The sequence below is a fragment of the Penicillium pulvis genome, assembly GCF_028828015.1.
Source record: "Penicillium pulvis strain IBT 33274 chromosome Unknown contig_5_segment0_segment0, whole genome shotgun sequence".
Taxonomy (NCBI): Eukaryota; Fungi; Ascomycota; class Eurotiomycetes; order Eurotiales; family Aspergillaceae; genus Penicillium; species Penicillium pulvis.
Window position 1 is genome coordinate 3,332,829 of NW_026643078.1, and position 13,141 is coordinate 3,345,969.

Consider the following 13,141-nt stretch of genomic DNA (forward strand, 5'->3'; position numbering starts at 1 on the left):
TAAAGGATTTCATGACTTTTTCCAACACAATATCTCTCCATGCATCAATCCGAACCATCCATCAGCATCTTCTACAAACTCTCTCCACCCATTCGCGATCATCTCCAGCTCCTGGGCAGTCGCATATCCCTCTTCAACAGCTTTTCTACTGAAACCCGAACTCCGCGCTCGCTCCTCCATTGACCCACCCCAATACTTCCGTTCTTCCGGCGTACTAAACAGCCACGTCCCGGCACTTCTCTGCACGTCCGCCAGGTTAAAACCACCCTTCTGAGCCCAAACATGAATCATAGATCCAGGATGCGGATTTCCACCCTTCTCCCGGCCCATCTTCTCCGTAACATTTTTCCAAAGCTCTATCCCCTCATTCGGCGGATACCACGTCATAGAGGCGGATTCCCGACAAGCGACAATACCACCCACTTTAGCAACCCTCTTCATTTCTCGTAGTGCCAGGACCGGATCCTCAATGTGCTGTAAAACCTGATGCGCATGTACAATATCAAAACTTGAATCTTCAAAGGGCAGGGCATGGATATCACCCGTTTGGAACGATATATTGGAGACGCCCGCTTCACGAGCAAGTTTCCGCGCTCCCTCTAGTGGATCAGAAACGTATTCCACTCCAGTTACATGGCCGGTGGGTACCAGTTTTGCGAGGTCGATACTAATGCTTCCCGGGCCGCAGCCTACATCCAGAATTTTCATATCCGGTTTAATATGTGGAAGAAGATGGGGCGCGGAGTTTTGCGCCGTGCGCCAGCGGTGTGTGCTCAGGACGGAGGTGGAATGATCTGTTGTGTAGACGGACATATTTGCGACGTGAGGGGTTTAGGCTTGTTACGACCGCGGGGCAGTTGCGGCTTGAGCTATGAGCGCAATGGCGTTGTCTTTTAGAGATCGGAATCGGGCGTGGAATTATCGCTATTTTTGTTCAGCTCAGTTGTGAGTCAAGAGTAGTAATGGGCAAGGTTGATAGCTGCAGGGAGAATTATATCGAGAGAGACGAGAGATAGATGCCGGCACATCGGAGCTTACCCCACGCTTATGTAATATTAGCAAGCTCTCTATTGACGTGTTGTAGACAGGTGCATTCTTTAAAATTTAGCTCTAGCTTTAATATGGGAAGCCTTAGTACAGTGCATATATTAGGCTCAGGGCTACTCACTAGAACTCCAAATAGGAAAATAGAACAGGATTGTCTGCAACAATTTGGAAGAGATCGTGTTGTATAGAATAATTTTAGCAAAATGAACGGACTTGCTCCCTTCCAACAAAATCGATCTTCATACACCAAGCGGGATTATACCAAGCAAGGATATAAACTGCTCAGCTATAGCTGGGTAGCCGACGAGAGCACTGTGAGATTACCACCTCACAGAGTGTTACCCTTGGTTTGGGTCATATTCTTGACGTTCAAGTTCCTCATCATTCCAACCCAAACGAAGCTCAGAACCATAAATGCCGTGGCGGCAATCAACATTCTTTCCTGGCCATATCCGTAAGCTTCGACAATAGCGTCTCGCGTAGGGCTTCCCACAGGGTAGCTGAGCTGAGCCGTAAGGGACCCATAGATCGTAGCAATATCTGGCAACGCAGATTCCGGCAAAGTCTGCTGAAGCTTGTGCAAGAAAGTGTTCGTCCAGATGGCTCCACTGATAGCGCTGCCGATAGAACCACCAATACTGCCCATGACGAATAGCAAAGCCAGAACTGTTGAAACATGCTGATGATCGACCGATGCAAGAACAGCCAGTTGACAGCACAGAATGAAGATACTGCCAGCAACAGAGAAAAACACCTCACACATGACAATATACCCAATGTATCCACCTGATGTACGGAAGTGGATCATTAAACCGGTTCCGAGGATATAGAGAGGAACACAGATCCACAGGAGCCAGTTGAAGCGGCCCGTCCAGCGAATAAGTCCACCCGCAATGAATAGGAAGACGAAAGACACGACGCTGAAAGTGTTGCTGATGTATCCGGCCGTGGAAACATCTACTTCGTATACGACTTGCAGGAAGGAGGTGAGATTCAGAGCATAACAGTAGTATGAAACCTGGTAAGTCATGTCAAGCAGACAGGCACCCAAAACAGTTCGGTCGGTGAGGTGATTATAGTTCAAGAAGGGCACAGGCGCGATGAATGTCTCGTAGAAGCCAAAGGAGATGATGAGGACCAGACCGAGAACGATCATGGCAATGATGTAGCCTGTCTGATAGCCGTGGGGCGCAGTAGCAGCCAGAGTGAACGGGAGCAGGAAGATGACGAACCCACTGGCGAATAGAAGGACTCCCGGGACTAGTGATTGGTAAGTACCAGATCAATCCGAGGCAAAATAACTGTGCTGGACTCACGATCAAATTCCAAAATGCCCCACCAGATCGTCTTGGGAGTGATTTTCCAACTCTTCTTCTCCCTGACGATGATGCCTTTCTTCTCAGCCTGGCGTAAATAGTAGGCCAGAATACCATAGATGGGCAGAGCGATACCCGGCAGAATGATTGCAAACATCCCGTATCCCCATCGCCAGTTGTTATTAGCCACGAAACTGGCTGCAGCCTTCGAGCCACCGAACGCGGAGATCAAAGCAGGGGAAGAGGTAAAGGCAAACGCCAGACCCCGATTCCGTAGATTTGTCACATCAGTGGCTAAGACATCCCAGGTGTATCCGAGGCCACCGAAGCCGACCGTGTAGAATACCTAAGAAGGCTAAATGAGCTTTGACACACATGAGGGCGATAGTCTACGTACCTGCCCTGCACAGTAAGTGGGAAGATTATGGGCTGAAGCTAAAAGAACCAAGCCTATGACACAGAAGAAGGTCATTAGAAGAAACCCCTCTGCACGGCCCCAAAGATCCAGCGCTTTGGCCATGGGGATGTATACTGCTCCTCCCATGACAGACGCCACGATACTGATCACGGTCAAAAGCGATTGACCAAGAAAGGAACTCGTAGCATAAGGACTCAAGCTGAGGAATATAGAGGCCTTCATATCGTTGACCAGTGTAAGAAACCAGATTCTGCATAGCAGCCATGTTAGCTACCGCTCTGGGACTGGGCCTTTCAGAAACATACAGAACCAAGACGGCAAAGGCAGTTTTCTTCGACCAGGCCAGCGTCACTGCCTCAATTTTCTTTACACCAGGCTGGGCATCTTCGCTCGGCTTAGTCTCTTCATTGCTGCTCACTTTGTTGAAAGGCGTATGAGCAGCTTCCTTGTCATCAGCTCGCATTTGGAGAGCGCCTGGATCATCAACCGATGTTCCATCACTAGCAGACTTGACTCCAACAATGGAGTGGAATCTCTTCATGATGGCCATTCTGAACCGACCAAAGGGGTAAAACTGCACTGCATCAGATTGAAAGATTGATAAGATGCGAGCCCTGGATATTAATACTCATCCTGGCTCAGAAAACAATTTACGTAAATACAGTCCCTGGGCTCCGCGGCAAAACAGGATTCTTCAACAGTCAACAGGAGGATCGGAAAGGCAAGAAATAACGAGCCAATGTGAGCCCCTTAGCGACCAAACTCAAGACCAGAGAGAGTGCCAAATCCTTTAATACGGGACGATACGTTTCAGGGTCCATTGTGTGGGTATAATTACGCTTAGCGGCTGACGCTAGTATGGACTCAACGTGGATGGATCAATCAGGCGTTGCCTCGTTACCAAATGGTATGTGACACCTACCGATGTTACGTTGAGAAATCTGTGTACTTGAATTCAGCAAGATAGACGAAGTCGGGAATAACATTCGTCTAATTACCCCCTGGTTCCTTAGGTGTTCAGTTCTCTAAATTTTACCATTGCCAAGCCACTCTTGATTAACGATGATAAATTAGACTTCGCTGCCTAATGTCAAGCCAAGCAGCTCATTCACTAAGTACATTTGGAATTCTTGGGTAGTAAGAGCGGACAAAATCATGATCTTGCTAGAACAGGAAATCCTAATAGCATGAAGAAATGCAATCTGCATCTGTACGCATGGCGACTAATGCCAATGTACCGACATCGAACATGTTAATAATATCAAGATCTATTTTGTCTAGATCGGCAATGACTCGGAAGGGGGCGGAGGCATAACGTTCAAAACAGCCGAAACCAGAGATATGAAGACCAGGCAGTCAATTGAAAAGACAAGTGAGATCATATTTTCGCATTACAAATAACTGACAGCAGTCACAAGTTGGACCAATCCGAGTACGATTATCGATACAATACGGAACGAGAAACTAGCTCGATCAGATTAGATTGGGTTAGTGCAGGAATGGGCTGCTTATCTCCGAGTCTTGGAAGCTTGGCAATTGAAGCCACATTCGGTAGAGGTCGGAACGAAGCGGTGCGAGAGTTCGAGGAAAATTTCACATTCGGGCGATCACATCCATTCTGGGGCTCGACTGTCCGTAATCGGGATATGATCCTTGATTCTGGGAGATTTTCTCTCGCGGCTATAAGGTACAATGATTGAGCTATGATTGCTGTAAAACCAACGGTAGACCTGGTCTAGGTTTGGTGAAAGGGCCAATCCTCGAAGAACATGGTCAAGCTTCGACTGATTGAGCACGACATCACACTCATGTGCTCTTCCCCTTCATACTCATTCTGTATAACGGCGTGTAGCTGATCACAGCCACGAAGCATCTTGCAGAGATCGAGTGCATTGTCACCCATTTTCAAGTCCGTTGCGGTCTGCTTTCTCCCTTCATACTTATCAAGTGGCTCATTGTCCCATTGAGGAGGGTTCTGTTCATATGAGCCCCAGGACACCATCAGCGATGGGGTATCTCCAGACGAGACCTCATTCTTGTCTAGAAAGGCTCTCGCTTCTTCCAGAATACACAGACTGTTCCACCAAATCGAGGGACTGCTTGCCATGTAGAAGTCGAAGGAATGGGGCCGTGTGAATAATGCGTGAAGGGCGAATAACCCTCCATATGAGTGACCATAGAGCGCCTCCCTTGAGATGGTCACCTGCGGGAATCGTGCCTTTACTGCTGGCCGAACAGAATTTTCAATAAAGTCTAGGAATGCATCCGCACCTCCATATCCGGGAACTGGAGATTCTGTTGGCGGAGTCAGATCGAGGTTGCGTCGTTGAATATCGTATAGTTTCCCCTGTAAGGGATATCCGATACCAACAACGATGCCGCCCCCAGCAAAATGAGATGAAGTGACACGGCGCCAGGCTGCCTCAGTTGCGGTCAGAAACAAGGCATTCCCGTCGACGATGTATCTAGCTCAGCAAATTAGCAGACAATCTCTAAAATTCTGGGAAAAACCTTACATGATTGGAAGTGATTCCCTGTCTGTCTCGTTTTCCTGCCAATGTAACGGCCAAGATATCTGAATCAGGTACTTTTCTCCCTGCTCGCTGTCCAAGTAGAACTGCTCCGAATTGGGTAGCAGGACAGGGCAAGGCTCGTTACTCATTTTGAAAGTTTCACCCATGCTGACACGAAATTCCTGCAAACCCGCGTATGTAGGTAAAAGATGCGAAGTTCAAGATACTGTGCAAAATAGCGATATCGAAAAAAGATATTCAAAATCACGAGGCCGAGCAGGAAGTACCAGCAATGTTGATCGCGTGTTCACGGATGAGATTGGCCCCCGGATCTCGGATGTAAATCCGAGACATGGCCCCACTGATATTCTCTAACTGTCGGTTTCTGGATGTTTTCTGCGTATGTACAAATATATTGGACTTCCACCTAATGCTCACGCGATTCAGTGATTCTTCCCAAAGTCATTGAGTGTGCTGAGTGCCAATAGTTTCCCTTGAAGCACTATACATCTGACTAAAATCATGACTAAGCGCTAGTAGGGCGAAAGATAGCGCTAGACCCAGACTCAGCCAGAAATGAATGGCATTCGCGAAAATGACGATTCCATAAACGCCAAGGAGGCAGAACTCCCTGGGAAGCGGTTTTCCCACCACCTGTCTGGTTCGTGGCAGAAACAAAGTACCCAACAGGATAGAAGCTAACAGGCTGATCTCATAGCCATAGGTCTGCCCCGCTTGAAGACGCAAAAAGCCGAGAAGGTAGAGAACAGAGAAAGCGAGGCCAGATGGAATGGAAGAAACCGAGCTTGTCCGGATATAGTTTACCACGGCTGCAATCAAAGCAAATATTGAGAGCACTAGAGCAGTGTTTGTCGAGTACGTCGAGTAATCTGAGGCAAATTGTTGTGTGTGGCCTGAACGCGCGTACTTGATTGCGGCCGTGGCTGCCAAGACGGAGCCTATCACGGCATGTACATGAATGGGATGTTCGTCGGACTTTTAGAGAGCTGACTTAGCTTTTAAATTGGTAAAAAGAGTCATAGGGCTGAGTATACCATTTGTTGTCTTTTAGTCTTGAAGATTTGGTGGTTCCAAGGTTCTAGTGTTGATGATGAGGAAAGTTCCCGAAAGCACAGGGTCGGCTGTTATCTAATCTTGCCGCCTCTGACTGAACTAAATTGATCAGTTGAAATATGAGAAATTATGACCGTCACATACTGGCTCACAGACAAACAAAATCCCTTCTGATCGGGGTTTCAAGATGTGGAGTAGACCACGACAAAAACTACGATCAATCTTGAGAGGCATCCATCCATGATAGTCCCGGAGGTCACATGAGATGTGCACTTAATTCCAAAATAGATCTTCAATTTGATTTTCTGTGAGGTATATATTCCATTGCTACGTATCTCTTCTCCAAATCTAGCTGCTGTGATGTCCGACCAGTTTGCCTCAAACCAATAGCCGTGGACTCGAGTTAACTAATCTCAGGTGCATTTGCCATGATGAAAAACAGGCAGATCAGCAAGCAGTTTCATTCCATCTGTAGTAAGGCTTTCAACGCATCCGCGCATGTACCCTTTGGTGCAGCGAGCTTCAGTACCTCAGGGCTGGTAGTGGATGCCGAGCATTTGCCTTCCCATGCGGTCTCTGCGGCATGTTTGATCGACATGATGACATTCTTTGACTGGGAAGTTTGGGCGTATTTGAATTCATAAAGCATCTCGAGGAATGACATATCCTTGTAGCTAACCTCCTCAACCTGTGTGCCAATGTACTGCTCGACCATGGTGACGAGCTGCTTTCCAGTTATGTCCTCGGGACCGTTCAGGACGTATTTGGCCTTATTATGCGCAGTGGGATCGTCCAGGGACAAAAGATGGGCTGCGAAAATACCAACGTCTTTGGGATCGATGATACCACAGGGCGAGTCCTCAGACGCCATCAGCCTGAGTTTATCCTGCTTTCCAGTTTGGCGGTACTTTTTGATCAGTTCCGCGGCGTTGGAAAGGTAGAAGTTTGTGAAGACGTTGGGCTGGAGGGAAGTCCACTGCATAGCGGCGAATTCCGGTGAGCTGAGGAGAGTCTCAATTGCCCAGTGAGTACGTGCGTAGTAAGCCTTGCAATCGGGTCGTACATTCGCGGCGGTAGTCGAGATTCGCACGACGTACTTGACACCGGCGTTGAGGGCGGCAATGTGAAATGTGGTTTCATCGGCGAATTGGGTGGGTTCGTTGTGAGATGCAATGAACACTCTCACAACTTCGTGTTCACGAAGCCAGTCAGGAGTAATTTCGGTCCAGTTCTGCTCAAATATTTCGACACCAGGCAGTTTGGCAAGTTCTTGTGCCGCTGGGCTCTTAGAGGAACGAGTAAGAGCGATGATGCGGTGCTGACATAGATTGTTGCTGGCTTGGAGTAACTTTGGCAGTGTTTCGACAACGCTTTGGCCAGTGTTACCGGTAGCACCGACAATGAGGATAGTTGGGGCCATGATTGTGTGAAGAGACAAGTGAATGGTAAGATGTTGTGTGTTTCTGCTAAAGATCAAGGGGAGTGGTCTGAACTTATACCCGTGCCCGGCTGAAAGATGCTGCGGTGTACCTGGTAGTAATTAGAAATCAGAGCACGTTATCAAAGAAGTAATGTTGGTAATCTTTGGATGATATAATATCATGATGCTCGTTTCCCTGGCCTCCGGCATCCCACCAAGAGGAAGCATGGAATGACTCAATTGAGAAATGAGGGGCTTCCAAAGATTCAGAAAAGATATTTGCTAGACAAGGTACGTAAGTTCATATCGTGTTCTACATTTCCGCATTTTTGGTCTGAATTCTATTCAAATGGTGACGGTAACCCGCGCAAACATGTGCGAGATATTGGGGTGTGGGAGGTCGGTGGGCGGCCGGAAGATGGTTGGTGGGATGCCGGTGGGGAAACTCAGATAACATGACGCGCGCGAATATCAACTCCCCAGCCTAATTTGCTGAAACCATCACTGATATCTTTATTGAAAACTTTTTTATCACATCTGACTTATCAAAGCTTCTATGGAAAACCTAGCCAATGGAAGTGATCTCCCACAGACTCGCCGGGGCGCTTTCAAATGTCAGTTTCCTAGTTGCAATGCCTCCTACCGGCGCAAGGAGCACTTAAACCGCCATGAAGCAAAACACTCCCAGCAACAGACCTTTCCATGCTCCAAATGCGATCGAACCTTTGGAAGAAGGTATCCAAGTTCTTTGTTGTCCCTTTCTGTAAGTCCAAGCTAACTGTAGGATCCTGAAACCAGTGATACACTTAGACGACATGTTCGACGGGATCACCAGGTAATTGAGCCCCTAAACCGTGCAGCTAGAGCGTGCGAGAACTGCCATGCATCAAAGTCTCGGTGCCAAGGGGCGGTGCCATGTGATGAGTGCCTACGTCGCAAGCTTGAATGTTCCTTTGACGACCATTCTGGCGTGATACAAAAGCGACGCCCCGAAACATCAACAGACCGTCTATCAGATCTGACCCAGGAACAACCCCAATGCAATAATTTGGCGAAGGGGGCAGAATACATCCGCTTTTATTTTGAAATATTCCACCCCCATTGGTCATTTGTCCATAAAGGGTCCTTCAATTGGCGCCATGAAACTCCATTGCTCCTTCAATCAATGGTTGTTATAGGCATGTGGGCCAGCGGAGAAGAATCTGCACAATCTGCAGCAGTGGAGCTTCATGATAAAATAGACTTGGCTATCCGAGACCAAAGGGTTCGTTTTATCAACATGGCCTACAATATACTTGTTATACTAACGTGGGATTGATAGGAGAAATGGGATGCTTCGGAGACAGATGAAGCTTGCAGTGCCTGTCTCTGGCCGATACCGACATATCAAGCTATTTTGCTGCATGTTATCTTCTCTTTGATTCTCAAAAGCCAAGGTGCTCTGAATCTCGATCTGAAAGTCTCGCTTCCCCATGCAGACCTCGAATTACTGCAAACACTTGTTAGGAGCTGCCGAAGGCTTGGCATGTTCTATTACCCGAACATCCTTTCCAGGTATCAAGAGACTAGCCTTGCTTCATTTACATGGGTGGGGATTGAGGAAATGAAACGATTCAACCTCGCCTTGTATAAGGTATGTGGGAAGCTAAGCAGCGACAGGATAGCAGGCGAAGGTATCGATGATAATGATGCAGAGATGGATTTGTTGAGTGCAGCTGAACTTCACTTTCCATTGCCAAGTAGTTCTGCATTGTGGAATGCCGTTGGCAAAGATGAGTGGATAATCCATATGAAAGACACAACTCGGGTTTCAGTCTCCTTGGATGATCACTGTCAGGCGGACTGGATCTCGAACTTTGCAAGAATAAGAGAATCCCTTGAGTTATGACTTTAATACGCAACAGCCAATCTTGCACACAATCTTCATTCGCTACGAATTTATGGGAGTCCGAAGCAACAATGATATTCAATCATGTATATCGATGATCCAATTCACACGAATCAAGGTTCTTAAGTACAGGCAACAAAATCATCTCCAGAAGCCCCAGTGTGCGTAATGACACCAGCGAGCTCATCATCTCCATTGAAGATAACACGGTCCGCACCCGGAGATCCACCGGTATAAACCGACCCAGATTTCAAGATAGGGAACTCATAGTATGTTCCGTCGACGGGGAAGTCGAAGCCTTCGTAATCGTGGTAAACGTGGGGGTACGAGTCATCAGCCTTGCCAGCTGCCTCAAGCTTGTAACCTGCAGCCTGGGCGGCGCTGACGGCGCTGCTGGTGTAGCAGACTGTACCACAGGTGTAGGCACAGGCGCGAGTGAATTTCTCGAGAGGAATGGCTGCGACGCCGGTCATGAAGACCGCAAGGGCGAGAATCTAATGTTGTTCAGCATTGGATGTTTGCAAGCTCATTGGTAGTCATGGCATACCTTGGCGTACTGCATTTCGACGACGGTGGAGAGATTGATTGAAGGATTTGAATATGTCCGGAGTGCTGCTTGAACCAAGAAACAAAGAGATAAAGCCAGGATCATGGCGAGTTTAAATAACAAAACTCACCCGCTCCAAATCGTTGTCAAGATAGTCCTAATCATGCAAACCCCTCTCAATCAACACAATGTTACATCTGTCCATCATCAATATGCAATCCTATTGGCCTACGCCAACGTAGGTTCTGAAGCATCCGACAATGAGTGAAGTTATACCCCAAATGGAATGTAAGCCGATCTGCAGGGCACACCCTTAACCAGGCGTAAGCGAGGTACATGGCCATTTTGATTGGCGATTCCGGAGACCGTGAGAGATCGACTGGTGCTCGCCTTATCCGCAGGCTGATCGACAGGGCTTGGCGCTGAGTGGGCCCTCGGCCGGTAGGTGATGCTGCAGGGCATTATCCAGCCAATTGGGGCTGGTGTTTGGAGGCACGATGAGACGGGGCGATGTGGGGTTGAAGAAGTGTGAGCGGGCGTTGTGCAAATGTGTTGCTCGTTCAAATGATTACAGTGGAGATTATGCATATTCTTGTTGCGATGGCTTTACCCTGTAGATGAAACGGCGTCTTTTCTCTTTCTTCAGCTCGGATATCCGACGGAATCCGTGCCGCAGCTTCAGTCCCTGCATGTGCAAATCGATCCAATTTTGAGAATCTTTCGAATTAGAACCGAAAATCTTTAAGTTGAATCATCTTTGATCGGGTAAATTGATGCTTCATCATGTCTCGGCAATTCTTCACCCGATAACAACTGCATAAAGCTTCCCCCACCATCCATGATCCTTGTCAACTTCCTCTTCATCATTCGCAAATTCTCTTCGACCGGTCCATATATCCATATCCTTCAATCGAATCCATTTCGTTTTGTTCGAAACCTTATATACAACGAAGAACAAAACAAAAACAGGCAGGAGAATGTAGTTGATCACGAAGTCCGACGCGCTAAAAGGATTCAGGAAACACGTGTATCCCTGGAAGAAAACGAGGAAAATGTTCGCCGCGAGAGCGATGTATGTACCGTATGGGTAGAGAACGGCTTGATAGGGGAGTTTGGATGGATCTTCCCCTTGTGCGACGAGTGCGCGTCGGAAGCGGATGTGGCACACTCCGATGACAGACCACACGATGAATGTAGCAACTGTATTTAGATGAGTATGAGCTCTGTGGCTTGGGAATAGCATGCATACCGCCGGATAAGGTGATGAGCGCTGAATAGACTGTCCCAGCACTGGACGATTGCTCCAGAAAGACAATGCAGGCGAAGATATTGGTCATGATCAGACCGACCCAAGGTACACCTGCACGATTTGTCCGCCCAATAAACTTTGGAGCCTTGCCATTGCGAGACATGAAGAGAAGTGTTCTCGAGGCTACATATAGAGAACTGTTACCAGCCGAGATGACACTAATCACAATCAGAGCGTTAATGAGATGTGCAGCTGGGAGGATTCCCGCATCTGTTAGAGCAATGGTTAAAGGTGAGCTTGCGGTTTTGGAGTCTGCGCCAAGAAGCTGCTTGTCATTCCACGGAATAAGGATGCCGATGAAGAATATTGTGCCTGAAACATATTAGTTTGCAGAATAGACATATGCCTGGATGACACATACCAACGTAGAAAATTAAAATGCGCCAAAAGACCTGCTTGATGGCTCTTGGTACTGCTTTGCGAGGATTCGACGATTCGCCCGCTGTTATACCGACCCTACATGCTGTCAGCCATGGTAAATGCTAGGGGTCTTGAATGCATACATCTCCGTTCCAGCATACAAAGTCCCTGCTACAACAAATGTTTTGGCCACACCGTTAATGCCATCTGCAAATGCACCTGGATGATGCCAATATTTGAATCCAATGGCTTGTGGTCCGATTGCACCAGAACTTATGCAGATAGCCAGGATGAAAAATACGATGAGAGCCACGACCTTGATTCTGGAAGCTGTTAGCGCGGGTCTTTCAATGTCAGGATCAGACGCACATGGAAAGCCAGAACTCCATTTCTCCGTATGCCAAAATTCCTAGGTTTGACAGTGTCAAGAAGAGGAACCAAAATATGAGAATCCAGCCCCATTGCGGAACTGCAGTAGTCCAATACTCGATAACAAGAGATATCGAGTTGTATTCATTTGCGAGGACCTAGAGTTTGACTTGAGCAACGTGCTAGTTTGAAGTAAGGAAGCCATTGCTCACAGTAACCCATAAATACCAATAGGCCCAGCCTAATGCAAACGACAAGGCATCATCGATAAACCGCTCAGCATACTCAATGAACGAGCCAGTCACGGGGATAATAGTCGCCATCTCACCAAGGGATTGCCTGTAACTGTCAGAGAGCATTTATGATCAAGAATTGTGCATTACTGACATAACGAAGAACACGATAATCCCAACCAAGGAAAAGCTGATCAGCGAGCCGGCAGGCCCTCCCTCATGCAACGCATTGCCGGAGCTTACAAGCAAGCCAGGACCAATGATTCCTAGCAATGTCGTTAGCTCTGACGAACTAGTTGTTACTAATGAAGTTCACCTCCAATGGCAATCATCTGCAAATGCCGCGACTTGAGCTGCCGTTTCAACGGCGCCGCAAAGGGATCCGTAACAGCCTCCACATCGTGCTCCGACTCCCCACCGAGTTTCGCATTCTTGGTATCCTCGCCATCCGTGGCAGTTGCCCCATAGGTTGTAGCATTGAGATCCCCTTTATCAGCCATGAGCAATCGTTGTAATCTCGTCGTGACCTGAAGGTTGAAAAAGAAAAACGCCACGCCGCTTCCGGTGAATGGTCTGATGGAAAGTGACGTTTTTTCTCCTTACCTGCACGCCATTGTGGGGTACAGCTTGGCTTGTGAAGGGAGGAT

General features: G+C 47.8%; 6 protein-coding genes across 6 annotated transcripts; all 6 read right to left on the minus strand.

The window, feature by feature from the left end:
* Nucleotides 1–9: 9 nt before the first annotated feature.
* On the minus strand, nucleotides 10–813 carry N7503_007808 (class I SAM-dependent methyltransferase; the record flags this gene model as incomplete). Its single annotated transcript, XM_057067355.1, has 1 exon — nucleotides 10–813. The coding sequence occupies one exon, from the start codon at nucleotides 811–813 to the stop codon at nucleotides 10–12; it is 804 nt and encodes a 267-aa protein (XP_056921036.1).
* A 562-nt stretch (nucleotides 814–1,375) lies between these two features.
* On the minus strand, nucleotides 1,376–3,331 carry mirB (uncharacterized protein; the record flags this gene model as incomplete). The annotated part of the gene is made up of 4 exons (XM_057067356.1): nucleotides 1,376–2,307; nucleotides 2,364–2,709; nucleotides 2,761–3,031; nucleotides 3,087–3,331. The coding sequence occupies 4 exons, from the start codon at nucleotides 3,329–3,331 to the stop codon at nucleotides 1,376–1,378; spliced, it is 1,794 nt and encodes a 597-aa protein (XP_056921037.1).
* Nucleotides 3,332–4,516: 1,185 nt separating this feature from the next.
* Nucleotides 4,517–5,443, minus strand: N7503_007810 (alpha/beta hydrolase; the record flags this gene model as incomplete). Its single annotated transcript, XM_057067357.1, has 2 exons — nucleotides 4,517–5,246; nucleotides 5,298–5,443. 2 exons carry the CDS (start codon nucleotides 5,441–5,443, stop codon nucleotides 4,517–4,519), a joined length of 876 nt encoding a protein of 291 aa, XP_056921038.1.
* Nucleotides 5,444–6,828: 1,385 nt separating this feature from the next.
* Nucleotides 6,829–7,788, minus strand: N7503_007811 (NmrA-like family protein; the record flags this gene model as incomplete). Its single annotated transcript, XM_057067358.1, has 1 exon — nucleotides 6,829–7,788. One exon carries the CDS (start codon nucleotides 7,786–7,788, stop codon nucleotides 6,829–6,831), a length of 960 nt encoding a protein of 319 aa, XP_056921039.1.
* Nucleotides 7,789–9,798: 2,010 nt separating this feature from the next.
* N7503_007812 (extracellular guanyl-specific ribonuclease RntA) lies at nucleotides 9,799–10,238 on the minus strand (the record flags this gene model as incomplete). Its single annotated transcript, XM_057067359.1, has 2 exons — nucleotides 9,799–10,170; nucleotides 10,224–10,238. The coding sequence occupies 2 exons, from the start codon at nucleotides 10,236–10,238 to the stop codon at nucleotides 9,799–9,801; spliced, it is 387 nt and encodes a 128-aa protein (XP_056921040.1).
* Nucleotides 10,239–11,022: 784 nt separating this feature from the next.
* N7503_007813 (amino acid permease) lies at nucleotides 11,023–12,994 on the minus strand (the record flags this gene model as incomplete). The annotated part of the gene is made up of 8 exons (XM_057067360.1): nucleotides 11,023–11,423; nucleotides 11,473–11,844; nucleotides 11,894–11,988; nucleotides 12,036–12,215; nucleotides 12,262–12,419; nucleotides 12,474–12,600; nucleotides 12,649–12,760; nucleotides 12,811–12,994. 8 exons carry the CDS (start codon nucleotides 12,992–12,994, stop codon nucleotides 11,023–11,025), a joined length of 1,629 nt encoding a protein of 542 aa, XP_056921041.1.
* Nucleotides 12,995–13,141: the final 147 nt, after the last annotated feature.